Here is a 20,889-nt window from a genome sequence, read left to right on the forward strand (position 1 = left end):
AACAACTGATGCTGTCGTTGGAGTTATTTTCTTCTCCTGCTATTTCCCAGTGGTAACCGGGGGGAGGGGGAATATGCGAGATTTGGGTAAATCATCAATATTTTTAAACTAAAAAGTAACCAAAAATGCAGAAAAAGGCCCCGAGGGAACAGCAAACGTTTCAAGCTTAACGCAATAGGGAGAACTTCTGCGTTTCTTGCAGGTGATTTTTCTCCTTCTTTTGCATTTGAAGAGATTTGCTTCATTTCAGATCTTTCTACCAAGTGAGAAAAAAAATCCTTCTACTAGTTGCTAAATATAACTTCTCATGCCTCCAAGGAGATGCAGTGGAGTGCCCAAATGAAGCCCCTACACCTTGGACTTCTTACCCAGCAGACCACACACTGGACACATGTCACACCAGGGGATGTGTCGTGGATGTGTCTGTGTGCTATTAAATCTCCAGTTTATTGTCTACAGGGTAGCCACAATCAAAACTGCCTGCAGAAAAAGGTCTCTGGATGATGGTCAACCCCAATCATGCCTGGAAGATCTTTTGGTGGCCCAAAGTGAGAGGGAGTGTCATTGTGGCATCTGAACAGCACAGCGGGGGGGGTTGAAGGCCCACAGCCTTCCTTGGCACAAATTCCATCTACATATGGCTTAAGACATTTGGGCTGAGAGCCCCCATGTCCTTCTCCACACCAGGGTGTCTTGAAGGTGTGACTCAGCTGGAGAAGTGTGTGTGGTGGGTTGGATAAGCCAGTGTCTTATAGAATCACAGAATGGTTTGGGCTGGAAGGGACCTTAAAGCCCATCTCATTCCACCCCTGGCACGGACAGGTTGCTCCAAGCCCCATCCAACCTGGCCTTGGACACTTTCAGGGATGGAGCAGCCACAGCTTCTCTGGGCAACCTGTGCCAGGGCCTCACCACCCTCACAGGGAAGAATTCCTTCCCAATATCTAATCTGAACCTGCCCTTTTTCAGGGTAGGTTTCAGGGTGTGTCTTGGCCACGGCCTCTTCTCGCTGTCCCCAGAGCAGCAGAAAGCTCCATTCATGCTGTGCACAGAGAAATGCCCAAGAGCTCCACTGGAAAAGCAAAGTCTGACCATGAGCCACACACTGCAAGAAAAGAGAACACCTCAGGGTCTCCTTTTTGCCACCACTCACACCCCTGCCATTTTGTCTTTGAGCTGGTTCCCAAACTCCCCAGTCAGACACAATGGCAAGCACAGAATATTTTCAAGCACCTTTACTTTCCCACAGACTATTATTTTTAATGTGCAGGTAGCCCAAAGCCCAGAGGACTGGCTGCCTGGACTCCCCATCCCTATGTGTATCAACATCATTTGCCTTTGAGAAACATGGGGGAAAAAAAATGACATGGTTTTTTTTTTAAAATATGAATTTTTATTTGTTTTGATTGGAGTTCGAGAGAGTGGGCAGAGTGGAAAAGCGGAGTGATTTAATTCAGTGAAGAGGTCTAGTCCCGCCTTGTGTGTTAGATTAGGAGGTTAGTAGGTGTCAGAAGAGTCCTCCTCCTCCACTCAGCTTGCTGATCTTTTTCATTTAGTTCTTGTTTCTGATGCTTTTCTAATCTCTCTTCAGAACTTCACTGTAATTTTTTGAGGCATTTTTCTGTTGCTTTAACTTAGTGAAAAAGCTAAAAGCTGAAAAAAATGGCAGGACTCAAAATCCTGCCAATTAGAATGGGCAATTTTATTTTTTTTTTCCAGCAAAGGTTGAAAAATACGATTCAAAAATACAAACAGGCATTGAACATTGCACCAAAAAGCATCTGAAACACAAACCTCAGAAGGAAAGAGAGAGAAATAGAGAGAAGAAAGGTCACAGTTTCCATGAGAAATCCCTTAAGAAAGTGGCTACCAGCTAGTCAATAATGAAAATAAAGTCAACAAAAAATTTAAAAAATGCCTTTTTTTTTTTCCTAGTTGTTAATTATTTACAGATGTAGTAACAGGATTGTCATGCATTAAACTGCTGCCAGCTAGATCCTATCTCATAGTGGAGTAAAGAGAGTCTCACAAGATGGAAAACAAAGCAGAAGACGTACTGGGGCTCAGACTGAACCTGAGGCAGTGGAGATGGGCATGTTCTCTGGTGATTTGCTCCTTCCCAGGATGGGCTGCCCCAGCATGATGCCAATGCCACTTTCCAAACCCTGGGCACCAGGGCTGCAGCTAAAGGAGCAGCTGGTGGCCTCACCTTCAGACAGGACATTTGCCTGCAGCTATCCCCAAGTCAGTTGACAGTGATAATCTAGTCGATGAAGGGATACTTGTGGCCACCTAACCAGGTTTGGTGGGCTGAGAAACTCCCTCGTGACAGAGGAGAGGAACCCTTCAACCCTAAACGCAGCCTGGCAAAGGCAGTGTGGCAGCGACTCAGGTTTCCCAACTCTGCCCCTCCTTTTTGCGGTTGCAAAAATCAAATGATTCAATGTATGATTCCTGTTACATTTGCTGGGTGCTCTACAAAAAGACAGGAGGTATAGACAGACTTTTCAGGGGAAACAGGGTGCTGCTAGCAGTGTAACATGAGCCAATGGTCTCATCAAGCTGACAGGTCCTTCAAGCAGCACTGAAGAGAAGAGCCAAGAGCCTTCAAAGACTGTGGGAGCATCCTGGCTCACGCAGCAAACCTGGGACCAGGCTTCCCTCTCTAGGCAGATGGGATTGTTAAAGTTTTGTGCAGAAGAGATCTGCACTGGGACAGTGGGAATAGGACAGAGTAGCTAGAACATCATGTTTTGTCCTAAAGCTTCACGAGCGAAAAGCAACATAAATGCTGGTTGGTGGTGAAGGATGACAGGTCCAACACTGGGACTAATCCAAGCCTAAGGCTCTCTGCTGGTTAAAGTAGCACAGATTCCAGTGATGGGAGGCAGGCATAGACCCAGAGCGAGAACCAGCTGGGGCAGATCCATCCTTCATTATCCCGGCTGGGACACCACGAGGCACAGGCTGACCACAACAGCCTCTCTCCAGCAGCAGGGGAGGGGACACAGGAGCCACAAGTGCAACTGCAGCATCACTGCCTGAATGTTTCTCCTAAGCCAGGGGGTGAGGCAGGGGTGACACTGAGGGAGCAGACAGTGGGTACCTGCTCGCTCACCACTCAGGGGCGGCCCAGAACCTGCCCATGGCCCTGCTCATGCTGAGATCGAGTACAGGCCCAGGACACAGCAGAAGCAAAAGTCTGTGCTTCTGCTGACCCCTCCCACCATCAGCACATGGTCAGGTATCAGCCCATCCCACCTGGATGAGCAGCAAGCAGTGGCCAAGTGCCAGCACTGCCCTGTGCTGTGCAGAAGAGATCAAGGTGAAGCACAGCCCCTACCTTTGGTGTTCCTCTGGCCAGGGACAGCTGGAGTGGATCCCAGCAGGTTTTGTGCTCCCTCCTGAAGCAGGCTGAGGGTGGACACCTCACACGTGTTCACAATGCTTGGCTGCACATTCCCTGATGCTGCTATGGGAGGAGGACTAATTGCTTGTAGCATTCAGCTGTTGAAAAGCCATCTTGGGAACATCCTGGTGCCCAGGGCAGGACAAGGCCTGTGCTGGAGCAGCTGTGACCTCAGGGACTAAGTTTTCCATAAAGATGCTGGGCAGCACTGCCAGCAGTGCCCGTGGTCCAGGCAGCAAGCCTGCACCGAGCCCCCAGACCAAGGAGAGGCTCTTCTCCCTTGCTCCCTTTGTTCCCTGTGCCTCCCAAAGCCACCTGAGGACCAGCAGAGAGGGATGCACCTCTTTCTAGAAGATTAGGCAAAGGGAATGAGAGGGAAGTAAAATAATTGAAAGTGGTCATTTTATCTTTCAAAGACAAGGAGGTTTGATGTTTATATATAGTTTGTGAGCATAAATATACACACGCTCATATATATGTAAAAACCTTTGGCTGATGGAACAATAACAAGGTCAAATGGTAAATATTTATACCTGGAAGCCATCAATCTCATCTGTGCTGTGGCTTCTTGCCAAAAAGACCTTCAGAAGTAGTTTAGCTTGATGTAGAAAGAGGATTGGTGAATTGTTTGGATTTTTTTCTCTCTACTTTGATATTAATAGAGCATTTATGTTTCCATGAATGAGCTCTTCGCCCTGGTTAAGCCCTCCCCACCCCCAACAGGACTCAGGGAAATGTTGTTTCTCTCCAGTCTGCAAGATCCACACAGATATCTGGGGGGGTGGGTTAAAGTGTGGCCCCAGGGAGACACAATCTGGGGAAGAGGGGCTGGTCTGACACTGCATGCTGTGACAACCCAGACCCACGGCCCCACGCCAGCTCTCCACCAACCCCAGGACCAAGAATATGGAAGGGGGGCCCTAGCACATCCCTGACAAACCCTTCCCCACGTGAGCCTGTTGGGAGAGCACCCTCTGCTGTAGAACTCTCCTCTCTCCTCTGCCAGAGGCAACAGCACCAGGTTTTTCGAGGTCTGAGATGTTCTTAGCTGGACAGAGGGTCTCCCCGTGTGAGGTGATCTGCAACAGGGGAAATCCCTTCCTGGTGTGTGATGCAGCCCTATAATCCTTCCCAAGAGATGGCTGAAAGGGATCCAAGATATGGACAGGAGACATCAAGGCTGCAGGTGAGGGATGGATGCACCTCGTGCCCATAGGATGGGTTTGCAGGAACAGGCCGTTCACATGCACGGCTGGTGTCTGGAAGCAGCAGACTTGGGGTCTGCTTGCACAGGGAGTGTCACACAGGACCCTGACAGTGCCACTGAGCTGGCAGGGATCAGGAGAGAGTGACTGTGTTGGCCACAGCACTTGTCTGTAAAACCCTGGGAGTGGCAAGGCCAGTTCTGCTTATGCTGAGCTCAGTGCACAGAGGAGAACCAGCAAGCTCTGTCTTGAGTGCCATGGTTCTGCTGGGTGATGTTCCAGAAGCTTCTGAGGTGTTCTGTGTGGGTAACTTCATCAGCCCCTTAGAAGGATGGGTGGCACTGAGGGACCACCTTTTCTCCAGCCCTCTCATGTCACCCTGCAGGAATGTTCTCCATGCTAACATAACATGGAGCTGGCAGCAACTCCTCCCCATCGAGGGCACCCCAGAGGAACTGCCCCCACCTCCCTGGGGCTCTGAGTTCCTCACAGCCACACTGCTGTGCCCATGGGCAGCTTCAGAGGAGGGAAGAGCTGCCAGTGCCCAAATGTCCCTCTGACATTTCCAGCAGGAATGCAACTGCAGGCTTGGACTGCACTGTGTGTTTCCCAGGTGGTGCAAGCTGCAAAACAGGAGCCCAGACTGAACAGATCATTTTTATGACCCTCAAAGACTTCTAATTCCTGCCTGGGAGACTCTCATCAACTCAGGGAAGCTTTGGGTCTTGCCAGAAGAAAAGAAATACTGGAGTATTGAGGTTTGCAGCGAAATGATGTGCCCACTCTGTGCACAACTGTGGATTAGACTATCAGTGGTCATATACACATATATTTCTACACAGGATCAATTATAAAAATGGAGCCCTTAGATGCTATCACAGCAAGCAGTAAACCCCAGTAAGTGATGCTAGATTGGCTCTGGCCTGGCAAGCACTTAGAAGAAGCCCCCATCAACAGCCTCGTGTTAACTGGGAAGGAAATGTCCCAATTTGAGTTGCTGACAGTTTTATAAAAAAAGAACATTATCTCCTCTGTGATGTCTGCTGGCAGGAGATGTTAAACCACTTATTTATAACTATCTTCCCAAAATGCTTTCCTGCTTGGAAGCCAAACTAGAAATCCTGTTTGGTTTGTTGTCTTTAACCAAAGGATGCCGGTGTTTCTGCTTCCAACTGGCAGAGAGACTCGGAGCCCATGCCAGGCTTTGGTTGGGAATAGGCTTGGCTTTCAAGGCGTGCTCACACAGACACAGGAAGGCGGCCTTTTATCAGGCAGAGAGCAAAGTTTTGGGAGTCAGGAAGAGCAAAGATGAGCCAGCAGACGGGTGTCACAGGTAAGCCAGATGGGTGGGCAGTGTCCTGGGGAGGGACAAGAGTCTCAGCATCGCAGGGAGGGAAGAGACAGGCAGGAGAATCACCCTGACAGTTCAGTGAGACAGATCAGATCACCCACAGGAAGGGAGGAGGCTCAGGGGCTGCCCCAGTTCTGTGTCCAGCACTGCAAGGAGACCCAGCCCTGACACCCTGAGCATCACCCCGTGGCACTGAGCCCACATGACCCTGGGCAGGCAGCAAAGGCAGCGTTGTGGGTGCTTGGGCTGCTGAGAAGCTGATGGTAAGACCTGACAATTTATGGAGACTTCTACAAAGCAGGCACCAACAGACCGCGAGACAACACGTGGTAACATGTGGCTCTTGGGGTAGAAGGGATTTTTGGGAATGCTCAGGCTAGCAGAGGAGGCCACCTCTGCACCAGCACCAGCATGGCCTTCCTGCTGGGGAGCCTGGGGAGCAGAAGGGTGGCAGCAGTGGCAGAGGGGACACTACTGGTGTGGAGGGAGCACGAGGGGGGGGTGAGAGGGTGAGGCCAGGGCTGTGGCAGCGGGGTGGCTGCAGCCGTGCAGGAGGCCCGTGCCAAGAGGAACCAGGTGTCAAAGAAGCCAGGATGCCCTCCCTGCCTGGCAGAAGGGCTGGGGACAGTGCACCCTCCCTCTGCTCCTCTCTGATGCTCTGTGCAAAAGGGGAGAGCTCCTGGGGCTTCCCACCCAGCGGGGAGCCCTTGGGGATGAAAGGCACTGTGGAAATGTCATGGTTTGGGGTGTGGATGCTGTGAGGGAGGATGGGGAGAGAGCTGGTTTCCTCAGCATTAGCCTGTGGAGGTGCTTGTGGACCCACCACACCGGGGGCAGGGCTAAATGTCTCCAAGCTCCTCTCCAAATTGCAGCTGTGGGCAGGGGGAGTGACTGTACTGCTGTTGAACCAGTGAGATTGGTAAAGGACAGGCAGGACACACACCAATGCCACTCACACTGCAGGACAAAGTGCCCTGGCCTTCCTCACTCCATCCTGCCGCCTCCATGGATATTCCAGGTGGGGCAAATCCTGTGCCTTGTGCTCAGCCCAGCTCCTGCACAGACAGGAGGGGAGCTGAGCCCGGCACAGTGGCTCAAAGCAGTGCTGCAGGCATCACCTTGGGGGTGCTGGGGCTTTGGCCTGGCTGCATGTGCCCAAAATGTGTTGGGAGCAGCTCTGGGGGGTCAACTGGAGGGGCAGAGGGAAGTCCAAAGAGAGAGGGGGTGAATCCCACTGCGGGAGCAGGACTGCTGGCAGGATGAGTGCTGCCCACGGGCTAGGGATGATACACCACCAGGCACAGGATGTCCTTCCTTGTAGCAGGACAGTGTGTCTATGGTTCCAGGCACCAGGGAGCAGGGACAGATGGCTTGGATGCCACCATCTTGTGCTGCTTCTGGGAAAGGGACAACCACTGGTTTTAGACCTTTACTGTGGTGGTCAGGAAGGGAGAAAAAGCCCCTCTCCAAGGTGCTGGAGGGCTTTCCCTGGAGGAGTGTGCAGGTGTTGGAGTTGGGTCTTACCTCAGTGGCTTTGTGGGATGGCACCTGGCTCACATGGCTCTGCAGGACAGCAGGACCACCCTGCTGTCTCCAAGAGCCCCTTCTGCTGTTCTCCCATGGTGATGAGGATCCTCAGGTGCACCAGTTCACAGGGGCAGGGAGACTCCCGGGGATCACCTTCCCCCTGTCTCATCCCCACAGGCTGCAGGATGGCCCGGGGTGGGTCCCACAGGGACCCTGCACGTGGCAGATGTGACCCAGCATCGCTGCCACCGGTGCACTGGAGCAGGGATGCACCATGATCCCACTGCCCTGGGCTGTGCTCCTCCCCATCAGTGTGGCTTACCTGAGAGGCAGGGGCTTCTCTGCCTAAATCCATGTGTGAGCAGTGAGATACTACCAAGGACTGCTGAATAGCCAAAGGAAGATGAATGGGAAGCTGGAAGAAGGGGCTGGGACAGAGAGGAGGTGCCAAGAAGGATAAGTGGATGGGGCCAAGAAAAAGCGATAAACCACCCACCTGAATGTGAACTCTCTGGTTTCCAGTCCTGATGCTGAACTCATGCAGCCTCACAGCTACTATTGCCTCAAAGGCTTTGTAAAGCTCCTCTCTTGATTCCCTGAATGACCCTGAGAAAAATTATTTCTCTGGCAAGAACCACACCACCTGCTAACCTGAATTGCCCCAAGAGTGCAGGATGGCAGACAGACAAGACCTTTCTCACCTGTTCCTGTCTGGAGAGAGACTTGGAGGAAACCAGCAGCTGGGTTTGGTGAAGACAGAGAGCAAGAAGTCCTGTCCACCACCTACAAGATGCTGCCACCCTGTTCCACCCCTGCAATGGCTCCAGGGACCACAGCAGTGCTAGGTTTGCCCCCAGCAGTCACTGGGCTACAAGCTGGCCCATGCCACGCCTCTCCCTCCTGTCCCAGGGCTCCCCTGGTCCCACAGGTGACCAGCTCACCTGCATTCCCAGCCCAGGTGTGTCACCTCACACAAAGTGCCAGGCACTGAAAAGAGCCCAGCCAAGTGATGACACATCCTGGAGCCCAGGCCACCAGGAGCATCCCCCATGCTAGGGCAGTCCATGGCAGGAGAGGAGGGGGGGATGGCCCAGAGCAGCAGCCCCTGGGGACAGCAGTGAAATGTGGAATGGCAGTGGCATGAAGACTGTGGGGACCACAGGAGGTGGCAGAGGAAAGATGGAAGCACAGGGTGACTTGGGGGACAGCAGACTTACGATGTTAGAGGCACAACTTGTAATGATCCCTTTGTTGTTTTGTTTTTTTTTTTTTTAACTCCCATCATCAGAGGCAAAGTAAACGAAACTAAAATATATAGGGATTAAATTAAAATCACAGTTTTGTTTACATTATAAAAGAGTGATCTAATAGTAGTAATAATAATAATAATAATAATAATACCAAATGAACAATAATAATTAAACAAAACGAGAAAAGAAGAAAGCCCTGGAGAATTCCTGCTTGGATGATGCTCACTGATGGAAGGTTTGTGTGACTGGTTTTATTGTTTGGGGATCATCCCTTTGATAGCTGACTCCCGGTTTACATACGTGGCCCAGTAGACTAAGTTGAAAATGGCAAAGAGGACTGGAAAGACGATGCGGGACATCTTGTCTACCTTGCTGACGCTGTTGTACGTCTTCTTACTCTCCAGGAGCTTCTCCTCCAGGCGGGGCATCTTCGGGGGCACATTGGTGGCAGTAGCAGTGGCAGCAGCACTCTTGGAGATGGTGGGCAGGCCGGGGTCCTTGGCAATGTTGAGGGCATAGGTGGTGCCAACAATGTTGTAGGTGTTGTTGGTTTTCTTCGCTAGTGCCACTGGCTCTTTTTTCTAGGGAAGGTGGAAGGGAAAAAAAAAAACAAAAAGACACAACATGATAGAGATAAAGTGACTGGAAATTGCATGGAGAACATTTTGTCCTCTGAGTTTACCTGCTTGTCCGGGTGAGAAGGTGGGAAAAGGTGTGAGGAGCAAGAGACCAAGGCAGCATTGTGGAAGGGAAGGAAGATGAGGTGAGAAGATGGCCAGAACCCACAATCACCGGCGCTTGAGGGCTGCTGGAGCAAAAGAATGTGCTGGCCTAGGGTGGACCAGCTAGTCCATGTAAGCCTGGCATACAGCATATAGCACAGAGGGGTCCTGGCCTGGCACCCAGGTCCTGCTGGAAGTCAAAGAACTGAAGCCACGTAGCTGGGCTCGTGTCTCAGCGGCCCCTGGGATCAGAGGAGTGGTGTAACAAGGTGTGTGCTGCTGCACCTGAGCTGCCCCAACCAGGTGACTCCAAGCCTGGCTGAGAGCTGCAAGGTCAGTGTAAAGGAATGCAGGCTCAAACTGAGCAGACTCCTTGTTTTCTGTCTCATCTGTGGCTTTTGCTGCATGTAAGGTTCAGCCGTGGAGAGGTGATGCAGGAACGTACTCTTTAGAAAAAAGAATGACACCCCGTGTGGTCATCCTGGGGGAAGAACTAGATTTTCTGCTTGGCTGACCTGCTTCCTGGGTCAGGTGAGAGGAGGAGACAGCACAGAGGATTACAGGTTGATTTTTTTATTTTTTTTTTTGTGGCAGACAGCCACTGGCTTTAAGAATGTGGATGACAGCACTGCAATATTTTTGCACCATTTCATACACTGCCTCAGTGCCCTGAGTTCCTCACAGGAACACCTCACAATTTAACACCATGGTGCTCAAAATGCTCCTGGAACTCTTTAGAGCACCTCCTGGCTTACCCAGGTAAGATACAGAACAGATGGAAGGCATTTGCACAAGCCCTGGATTTCGGGAATGCTCGACACAGTGCTACAGGGCAGAGGGAAGCCTCTCATCTTGCCTTCATACCTAAGGGTTGCTACAAATCACAGGAGGTGAGTGCACCCCTCCCAAAAACTGTGCTGTCCATGCTGCAGGGAGGAAAACTTGCAGAGCAAACGGCAAGAGAGGCCCTTATGTGTCAGATGTGATGTACTGAAGGATGATGGAAAGTGCTGGAGACAGCTCAGATGTTAATGAGGATGAAGGGACGGGAGGACGGACCTAGGAAGTCATGATAGGTGTTGCCCCCACTCTGGGGGTCTTCCTGTTGCTGTCAAGGATCTGAGACCAGCTGCACTGCAGGCCATAATGGGTAAAGCAATCCAGGTCTACAAGGAGAAGGCCACTGAATGAAATGTATTCACATTCAGGCATCAGGCACCCTCCTCATCCCGGCACTCCATGGGTGTCCACTGCAATGACACCCAGAGCCAGCACCAGCCACAGCAACGACTCGTGGGGGGACTGATATCTAAACTCAGAACAGGGTGTGCCTTTGGATCTCATTTTCTATTCCAAAGCAACTGAAACACAAGGTAGGGCTCATCCAGGCATTTTCCAGGGCTGCTTGGCAAGGTACCTACGAGGGGAGCACGTCAGGAGAAGGGCAGTATGTGCAGCCAGCAGGACCTGTCCAGCTCCCCACCAGGGCCTGGGAACTGGTGGCACCATCATGGGTAGCACTGGGAGCTGGAAAGGCCAGATTCACCCAGCCTGCTCTGCAGAGATACTCCCAGGACTTTAGCTTTCAGTGCTGCACTGCCATTTTAAATGTGACTACAATCACCATGGATATTTCTGGTTACCTTCGGAAATGAATTTTCCACGGTGATTTTCAGAGAGACACTAAAAGCAGACTCCTGTGCAATCTTTAAACCTCTCTCCAATAACACCACAGCAGGCCTGCAGCCTTGTAGTAATGCCAGCAATTACAGAAATTAAGTTGCTGTTAGGAGAAGGTCTAAATATCTCGAGGCTCCAGATCAGACTGAACCACTGATCGGACCATATTCATGGTCTTTTATGGGGGAGGTTGTTGTGATCTTTAACAATTAACTGAGTGACTGATTCTCAGTCATTAGAGACACCTGGACATGTACCCCCTGCACAGTGGGTGAACTTTTCCTGCTAAAGAGCTGACAAGAAGCACATGAAGGGCTAAAGATGTTTCACCTTCTAAAACATTAAAATATGCTTAAGTATGATTACTTATTAACACAGCTAGAGGAGGTAATAAAATAATTAATAATCAGTAATGAAATGAAAAACAGATTGTTGTTTGCAGAATGTAATTGGAAGTGCACTGTGATTATCTTAGTATTAATCAGCCATGTTATTCATTAGAGGAATAGGATGAATCCAAGTGACATGACATTTTCAACCTGGTCAGCTTTTCTGCCCTAGAGTGGATCCATCGTGCCTGGCTAAAGGCACCTGAAAACAGCTGGATGAAACAGTAAAGCAAGGCAAATCTGAACACTGTGGGTGGTGACAGTGTGCTACTGCTCCTATTAGTGTGATCCGGAGCCCCTAAGCATCCATTTGGGCTTTTCTGGACCTCAGATCAGGCTGTTCAGGTGAGTTATAGCCAGGGCCTTTTCCCAACCACCCATGGAGTCTTCTGCCCTGGTCCAAGCTGGAAGCACCCAGAGCATACACTGCCTACACCGAGGCACACGTGTGCTCTGGCTGTGTTCTGCTCCTGAGATGTCAGAAGAAGTGGTTCAGGCTGTTTGCTGGGCTGTGCTTTATAAATAAATGTTTCAGGCAAGATTTTGACAATCAAACAAAGCAAAACGTGCTTGTTGCTGTCAGCTGCAAAATAGCCTCCAGCCTCCACCCTACACCTTTTATCTGTGAGGAGTTACTGAAACAGGAGGAAGAGTGGACAAACAGAAGGAAACTCCACATTTGCTTTGAAAACTTGTCCCATTTAAAACATTTAGTTTCCAAAGCAACTCCTGTATTTATGGCCCAGTTTAGGTACAGGGAGACTGAACTGCTGCACAGAGATATCCCTGTGCTGCTCTCCTTAGGAAAGAGCTGTGAAAGTGGTGTAGAGATAAATCTGCTCCCTGGATATTGCAGTCTGACAGGTTCTTCAACAACACACATGCTGGAAAATAATAGTACTTTTGCTAAATATTCTTGTCTTCAAGACTCTCTATTGAGGAACTAATGACTGAACCCCTAAATTATGGAAACAACTGGTTCTGCCTATGGTCTGCATGAGATTCCATTCTCTGTACCTGCTCCTTGGCTAGAAATCTGGGCTGGAAGCACTGTCCATCTGAATTCTGAAGGTCACCAATATCTGCAGAACTTGAGAAATCCAAGTGGCTGCCACTTGTCATTCTACAGAAAAGTCACTTTAATGACCTCAAAGCAGCTCTAGTCTCTGACATACTTCTATCCCATAATTCAAAGCCCAGCAAATGCAGTTGCTGTTCCAGCAAACATGTCACTCCTTCCTCACTCCAGCCAAAGTTCTGTCCTGCAGAGACTTGCTCCTACCATGGAACAGCAGCCAAGTGTTTTACACCAAGAGCCCTGGACCCTGAGCAGAGTCAAAGGCTCTGAAAAACCAGCCTTGCATGAACCAGCAGGCCAATGCCAGGTTACTGTCAGCTGCTGGTGCAACTTTTGGCATCACTCATCCCTCCCATATCTTCATTTAGATTACATGGGACTGAGTCCAATGATCTTGTGCTCCCTGGATCACCAGAGAAAGACTCAGAGGTTGGATAGAGTTAATAATCAGCCCAACATGCCACACAGTGTTGAGAGTAAGAGGATGAAATGCTGTTGAAGATTGATTCATGGACTGTAGTGAAGGTGCTGAGAACATAAATCACTTGCAGTGCTATCACACGACAAATTAGGTTGGAAAAGACCTCTGAGATCATGATGGAAATCATGGAGGTGATTGTAAGTGCAGCAGAACAAAGGACACACAGACTGCAGAGCGTGGCCAGCAAGGCAAAGCCCCAGCAAAAGCATATTTACCACAGTGAGGCAGAAAAAATAAGAGATGGGTTTGAAAGACTTCAAACTGGCTGAAAATGGTGGCCTGTCAAGGTTGGTTCCAGTTCCATTCTGCTGGCAAGGAGAGGGTCTTAACAAAGATGCCACAAACGTAAAGAAACAGAGGAGAAAGAAGAATGATTCCCAAGGGACCTGGATCAAGGGACAAACCTGAGAATTGCTGAAGACTGGGTTGGACAAAAAGAAAGGCTTTACTCAGTCAGTAGAAAAGGCACCTCATGCAGATGAGGATCATGCCCATCACTTCCAAAATGCAAAAAAAGAAAATCATGATGACCATCAACAGAGAGGTTTGGAGGATGCTTTTGGTGGCTTTCTCTTAGTGAAAAGACATGTGAGAAGTACATAAAAAGCCTGGATGTAACCTCACCATGCACTAAAGAATTATTTTCTTAAGATAAGGACTAAGATCCAGGATTATTCCTCCATCCAAAGTGTGTTCTTCCTTGTTTCCATGTGTCTGACTGAAGCTACTTGTATGGTTTTGTTGCTTTTTGCCACCCAGAATTTCAGGGCAATGTCAGACAAGCGCAGATACAGAGCTAGATCAGATTTGATGCACAGACGTGGCATAGCAGGCAAAAGTGGGTTAAAGGAATCATCTTCCAAAGATCCAAAGCACCTTCCATCCTGAGGAACAGACAACACCTTTTTTGCGGTAAACTCACTGGTACCTGTCATCCTTGCAGCTTCCCAGTGGCAAAGTCATCATTAATTAGTCTCTTTGAATCCTCACTGCCACCCAAGAAGTGACCTTGCTGGCTCCAGAGATGGTCACCCCTACGGAAGGGATGATGGATGGGATGGATGGATCTCACTCTGTTCAGACACAGCCCTTCTGTCCTGAAGTGGATCCCTTTAACAAGATATTTTGAGAATGCCCAAGATAGGGAGCTTTGCTGGCCACTGAAACCACTCACCTTTCACAATTTCTTTGTCCCCTCACTCATCTCCTCCCATTACTGCCATCTCACACTTTCCTCCTCATGATGTTTTTTAAAAAATCATCTTTACTGACAAGTTTTTCACATTGGATCCAGATGCCTCTCTCCAGTTTAATCTGCACCTCTAGGTTGGTTGCAGCCAGTTTACCACACAAAAGAAAATAGATCCTTCATCTACAATTAGCAAGTACTGGTGGCAGGCAAGAAAGGGTTGGAAAATCTTTAGGTCCAAGAAACATTAGGCAAATCTTATCAGAGTGCATGCTAAAGGGAGCTTTTGGTGACATCTATAGTGATATCTGCCTGCCCTTCATTAGAGGAGAACTGCAGAGAACATGCAGAGTCACTCCCAGCTAAAACCAGAACCCAACTGTGGCTAAAGCCAGAACATCATCATGATTTTATGATGCAGAGAGCAGTGATTCACCCAGATTAGCCCACCAGATTATACCTGCAAAAAAACATGGTGTCCCCACCTAAACCAATGGTTTGGCTGAAGGGGAGAAAGAAAGAATGGATCCAGCCCTGGGAGAATGAGCACACTGGGAGTGTCTGTCAGCAACCAGCAGCTTTTGCACAGTAGTGATTTCTCTCAAATGGGATGGGAAGCATCACTGCTGCCTACGTTGTTTTGGTTTTTTTTTTCATGTTTGTGCAAGGGAACAATCAAACCTGGAGTGAGGATCCTTGCCATCACATCAATAAAGAGCATTGCTTTTGGCTGGGGAGAAGGATCTCCAGAGACCAGCCTGGGCTTGTCACTGGTAGTTTTACTCCTGATGCAAACACTTTAAAATGCCAATAGTTATTCTTCTGCCTCCTCTTTCTTTTGTGCCTTCAACCACCTGGCTTGTCAATTGTTTCAAGAAGAGCTAATTAAAGGCTGAAACTGAGCCAACGAGGCACCTCCATTGCGTAGCAAATTCACTGCTTGGAAATACTCACTGGAATAAAGATGAAAAACAAATAGGTTGACACATCATATTCCTAAGCTCCCTGAAAGCCCATCACTGTTTGGGGAGCTCTGTGAGCTGCAGAGACTGGGAGTGGGTTTGCCTTCAACAGCAGAGATTAGAGTTAGCTTGAAAAAGCATCCACAAATCTGGAGTCCTTACTGATCATCCAGGCTGATGCCAATTGCAGCAAGCTCACAGAGAGCACCCCCTCTGAAGCATTCCTGGTCCTGCTTTGTTTTCTTGTTTGATTACCATGTGCCCAAACATTCTGCATTCTCTTACCCTATTGTTTCAGCACTGTTAGTCTTGCAGTGCTGGGTCAATGAATAAATTGATAAACACGCTTCTTTTCAGACAAACTGAACTTTTGAGCCTTTACCGCTTTTTCTGCTGTGCCCAGTTCACATAATTGCCCAAGGCTGTTTGAATCCTGATTTTGTGCTTGTTTGCCCATCCCTGAAAGGGATACAGTTGCTTTGAGGACCTGTTCTGACTCTTCACTCGCCAATGACTCAGGAAAGGCTTCTCTCTTCTCTAGAGCCCAGGTTAGCATTACTGTTCATGATGGAAGTGGAAGACCATCACCTGGCCTCCTCTGGAGGCTTTCTGCTATGAGTCTGTTGCTCAGACCACAGCTGCAAAAGCAAACAGATAGAGAATCCAAGAAAGACAAGAGAGAGGCATTCAACACCCAGTGGTGACTCTCTGTAAGGCTTCTGTTCACCTTCTTTGACCTCCACACCAGAGAGATGACTGGCTGCTGTCTTCCAAAAAGTTACTGCAGTTCTGTCAGGTATTTACATACAGCCCCACGACGATTTCAAGCAACACATCAAAATGCGAAGGAGAAAAAACATAAAGGCTCCAGAACCAAGAACAAGGACAAAGCTGATTTTCAAATTGATTCAATAAATATAAACAAGGAGCAGCATGCTACAGTAAGCGATTTCTCTGCACAGCCAAGATTAAATCAGCTCAGAGGGAGGGGGGCACGAGCAGGGGTAGCAGTGGCTGTCGGGAAGGAAGCTGCCAGAGAGGCTGATCCCGAGCGAGGAGGGAAAACGTGGGTGATGCCAGGCACTAATTTGCTGCCAGTTGCTGTTTGTGATTGCTTGCTTCCCACCCACCCTCTTTGCCCGAGCTCACGAGGCAGCAGCTGCTGGCAGCTGTGGGCAACAGCACAAGCATCAGACCTGCCCACTGCTGCACCAGCCAGGGTGGGGACAGCCAGGGGACACAGCGGATAAGGACTGTCCCCACCGGTGGGGCTGCTGTCCTGTGGCATACTGGGGTTTGTGTGGTATGCTAGCAACAAAGAATGGGCTTGGAGGGTTGGGTTGGGTTTGGTTTGGGGCTGGAGAGGGAAGGAAAGAGAGACAAGACCACCAGCAGAGCAAGCCCAGAACACACACACATCTGTGTTTCCACTGGCAAATGGCTGTGCAGGGGACAGAGAGAAAAGCAAGCAGCCATGCCTGGGGGTTTCTCTCCAGCTAAACACAGCTAAGCCCCCCGAGCCCCCCCTCGCCCGACCCTGAAGAACCGCTCCAGCTGAGACCTGGGCTGGGAAGGGCAGTGAGTAGCGTCCAGCCCCCCGAGTGCTGCGGGGCTGCACGTTACCCACTGCTGTGCCCGGCACAGCTCCCTCCTGCAGCGCTTCTTCACCGCCCCCTCCCCACCCCGGGCCTTGGCCACAGGCTGACCTTCATCTCTTGGGCCTCCAGCACCTTCTTGCCATCCCAGGCCCAGCTGCGCTTGGTGAAGTAGTTGACGGTGGCGAATTCGATCAGCGCAGAAAACACAAAGGCATAACAGACGGCTATGAACCAGTCCATGGCCGTCGCGTACGCCACTTTGGGTAACGAGTTTCTTGCGCTGATGCTTAGTGTGGTCATGGTGAGCACGGTGGTGACACCTGTGGAAGCACAGCAGGACACAGAGGACGCTGTGAGACCAGGCACTCATCGCGGTTTCTCTCAGCTCACGCGCTGGTTTCATACATCAGTAAAATGAGGAGCCTCCTGCCAAGCCATGGGAGCCACATTCCTGCTGCAGTTAAGGGAGTCTTACCCAGCACAGGTCTGTGGTGCAATGCATGGAGTAACAAACCAGTCCAGGCTGGCAGGAAGTTTCATAGAATTACAGAATCACAGAATGGTTTGGCTTGGAAGGGACCTTAAAGATCACCGAGTTACAACCCCCCTGCCATGGGCAGGGACACCTTCCACTAGACCAGGCTGCTCAAAGCTCCATCCAGCCTGGCCTTGAACACTTCCAGGGATGGGGCAGCCACAGCTTCTCTGGGCAACAGTTAGTCCAAACCCTGCTCAAATCAGAGCCAACTGCAGGTTTCTCAAGGCTGTCTCTGTTTCGGTTTTTGGTATAATCAATGGCAAACATTTCAATAGGATGAGATTAACCTTTCCCAAACTCCACCGACAAGATCTCTGCTCACCACAGTGGAGTCCTAGCTCACAGGTAGGCACCTGCACTCAATTCCTTGACTGCTGGCAGGGTAAGCTGCACGATCCTAGAGCCAGCTCCCTCATGTACAGTATGCCATGGAGAAGCCTCTAGTTGCTTTTGCAATAAAATCAAAACAATAAAATACTGTTATTATTTCTAGATGATTGGGAACCTCACGGAGGATCAGAAACTGGCCACTCATCCAGTGTGGCTCTCTCAACATTTTGGAAATGGTGTCTTGTGACCTGCATGGATGGACACCTGGGATCCTGGGTCCCACCAGCTCAGCCAGGCTGTGGCCCAAGCTGCCAGAATAAATGTCACAATGGGTGACACTTATTAAAAGATGATCTGTTGCAAAATGCCTTTTAAAGCTTTTTTCATTAAAGCAAGCAACCATTGCTATCCATTTTCCCCAATAATGTGCTTTTCAATTAAAAATGCATTAAAAATGTTATAAAAGTATTGACTAATTTTCAGTTCCCTTAAGCCATACTCCTGGTAATTTAAGAGTTTCAATTCAATATTGTTGACAATACTTTCTGAGGGAAAAAAAAAAAGGAATAAACAATTGGAGTTCTCATTATTTTCTTAATAGGAAAGCAAGGCAATTTGGGAGCGAAGACATTTTTCACAAAGGTAGGTTTTAATTTTTCAGTCAGCTCTTTGCTCCTCAATCTGAGCTGCTGCTTGAGGAAACCTATTTCCCTGCAATTCTCAGGATAACACAGGAAAGAATCAAGCCCCCGGTGTCCTGAGTGCACAGATACTCCAGATGCTGATGTAAGAGCCCTCCTGGGACTTGGGCAGACACAGGGTCCAGGTGTGGGGTTCAGCTGCAAAGGATTCACAGAGGGATGAGTGAGGAAATTTCCTCAATGACTCCCTATATGCCTGAGCTGGTCCTATTTTCTACATGATTTCTGTCTGAGCTCCCCCTTTTCCACCCTGTTGGATGGAAACAGCAGAAGATGTTTGCTGAGGGGCCGTGCCCCCTCTTCTTCACCATTACCACTGTTCAGTGAAGCTCTTGCAGTCTGGATCTTGCAAACCAGTCTGGCCATACTAACCTAGGGTTGCCCTCCACCCTGGGAATCTCTGTGGGATTTGCCTTAGTGGGCAAGGGAAGGCAACTCTGTGCTAATGGGGTGAAGCTGGAGTCACCTGTAAATATTAAAGCTTGTTCATGACCTACATTTCACAATCCCCAGTGAACACAAAAAAACATAATAAATCCCTTCTAGTTCATTTAGGAGGGTGCAGAACTATCTGTGATCCTCCCTGCATCCCGTTCCAGTCCACAGCACAGGAACAAGGTCCAGTGGAGAGGCTCCAGAAAGGAGGACATCAGCCTGGTTGGGCTTGTGGGAGTCCTTCCGTCGCGACTCTTGCCACAGAGAAAATGCTTCATGATCTTTGAAATGATTTCTCTTATTAAAAAACATAAGCAGGTGGTACCATATAAACCCCTCTCTGCTTGGGGACTTCTGTCCAATATACTCTCTGTTAAGTGGAATCTGCTGGGCAGTGTTACTTCCAAGAAATACAGTCCTGCAGCACCACACCTGCTCTGCGTAGATCCCGAGCTAAAGGTCTCAACAGGGAAGCACAAAGCACTTCTGTTATTAAATGTTTGTAAAAGCTATTAATATATGTGCCATGCCAGCCTGACACTTTGCCTTGGAGAGAGGATCTGAAACCAGCTGAAGGAAATAATAACACTATATTCACCGTGCAGTTATGCTGCCTCAGCCCAGGAACTCGTTATGTGGAGCTTTGACCAGGGGCACATCAGCAATTTCAGAGGTAGAGCTTCAAATGCCTCTCCGTGTACCCATGATCTCCTCAACTCAAAAGCCAGTACAGAGAAGCAGACACAGCCAAATGCATATAATTAGATGGTCAATACCTTGATTACTGTTAACATTTATGGCTTGGCTTCTAGCAGAAATGGGGACGGGAGTATTTTCACAGTGATTTGGGGAAAGCAGGGGCACTGGGAAGACACTGAAAGCTATCCTGGGAATCATCAGCAGCTTCAGTGATGCCAGACAAGGCCTGGAGAAGACCAGCTCTGATTTAAGTCTGTTTCCCCTCATTTGTGGTGCCTTTCTCCCCCAACATGAGAGGACGCCCCTGAGCTCCCAGACTCACCAAAAACCGTCCGGGCAGGAACTGATTCCCTGTTAAGCCAGAAGGAGACCTGGGACAGGATGACAGTCATAATGCAGGGCAGGTAGGTCTGGATCACAAAGTAGCCGATCTTCCTCTTGAGGTGGAAGTGTGTGGTCATGACAACGTACTCCCCTGCAGAGACAGCCAGTCAGAGATGCTGAGCCCCCCGTGCCTTCCAGCTGCCCACCCGCCCAGCTCTGAGCCTCTAAAGGTCTGTCCTGAACAAACTTCCAAGCTCTGCAATGGAATCCTGTTCCTGGCTGGCATGCCCTGGCACCCTCCAGCGCTGCAGCAGGATTTTAGGACAAAGGATATTGTTTTCTTTTACAAGCCTGAAAATATTCCACCTTGCCACACTTAAACCATCTCAAAAATCAGGACAAATTCTGTTGTTAAAAGGTCTGGCCTGTGAACCAAAGAAGCAGCTGTCCCTATTTTCCCTCAATGTCCTATTCCTCCTCTCAAAGCTTTGGATATTTTGTTGGATTACTGTGCCTTTATGTTGTGTGCTAAATCATTACACACAGGAGCCTTTAGCAGCTTTCTTACCACTTCAGGTTATTCATCTGTACATTTTACTACAACTTAAGTAGAGAGATGGGCCAGATATTATGACATTTAGTTCCCTGGGCTCCCCACATTTCCCCAAGGGAGGTGAAATGAGTTGTTACAGACAGACACTATTAAAATCAAGTGCACCAGAGAGGAAATATCCTCAAATGAGAGAACTACTGGTGCATACAGAAGAAAAAATAAAAGAAAAAAAAGGAAATATGAGAGACACACATGAGATAACAGAAGCTATCAGTACCTGGATTCAGAGGGGAAGGGAGGAGCAGCAGATGGGAGAGAAAGATGATTAATATTGGTCATTAATCAGAGGAAACGTTTGTTTGGGATAATCTTCTATTAGCTATGATAATATTTGTGGAAGCAGATGCAGTGAAAATCACACTGGACATTATGTTGCTTTCGCCTGCCCTGCCCGCAGCGCTCTCCTGA

General features: G+C 49.1%; 1 protein-coding gene across 4 annotated transcripts in view; it reads right to left on the bottom strand.

Moving 5' to 3' along the window:
• Positions 1-1,654: 1,654 nt before the first annotated feature.
• GABRA3 (gamma-aminobutyric acid type A receptor subunit alpha3) overlaps positions 1,655-20,889 on the bottom strand; it is a 73,600-nt gene continuing 54,365 nt past the window's right edge. For all 4 annotated transcript variants that reach the window (XM_027725079.2, XM_039378177.1, XM_027725086.2 and 1 more), the window contains 3 exons: positions 19,867-20,019; positions 16,950-17,161; positions 1,655-9,323 (listed from right to left, as the gene is read on the bottom strand). In XM_027725079.2, coding sequence (XP_027580880.1) covers positions 8,994-9,323; positions 16,950-17,161; positions 19,867-20,019 — 695 coding nt within the window. In that variant the 3' untranslated portion in view covers positions 1,655-8,993. The remainder of the gene's footprint in view (positions 9,324-16,949; positions 17,162-19,866; positions 20,020-20,889) is intronic.

Source organism: Pipra filicauda, unplaced genomic scaffold (genome assembly GCF_003945595.2).
Source record: "Pipra filicauda isolate LSUMZ 115617 unplaced genomic scaffold, ASM394559v2 scaffold9_size5747161_pilon, whole genome shotgun sequence".
Lineage (NCBI taxonomy): Eukaryota > Metazoa > Chordata > Aves > Passeriformes > Pipridae > Pipra > Pipra filicauda.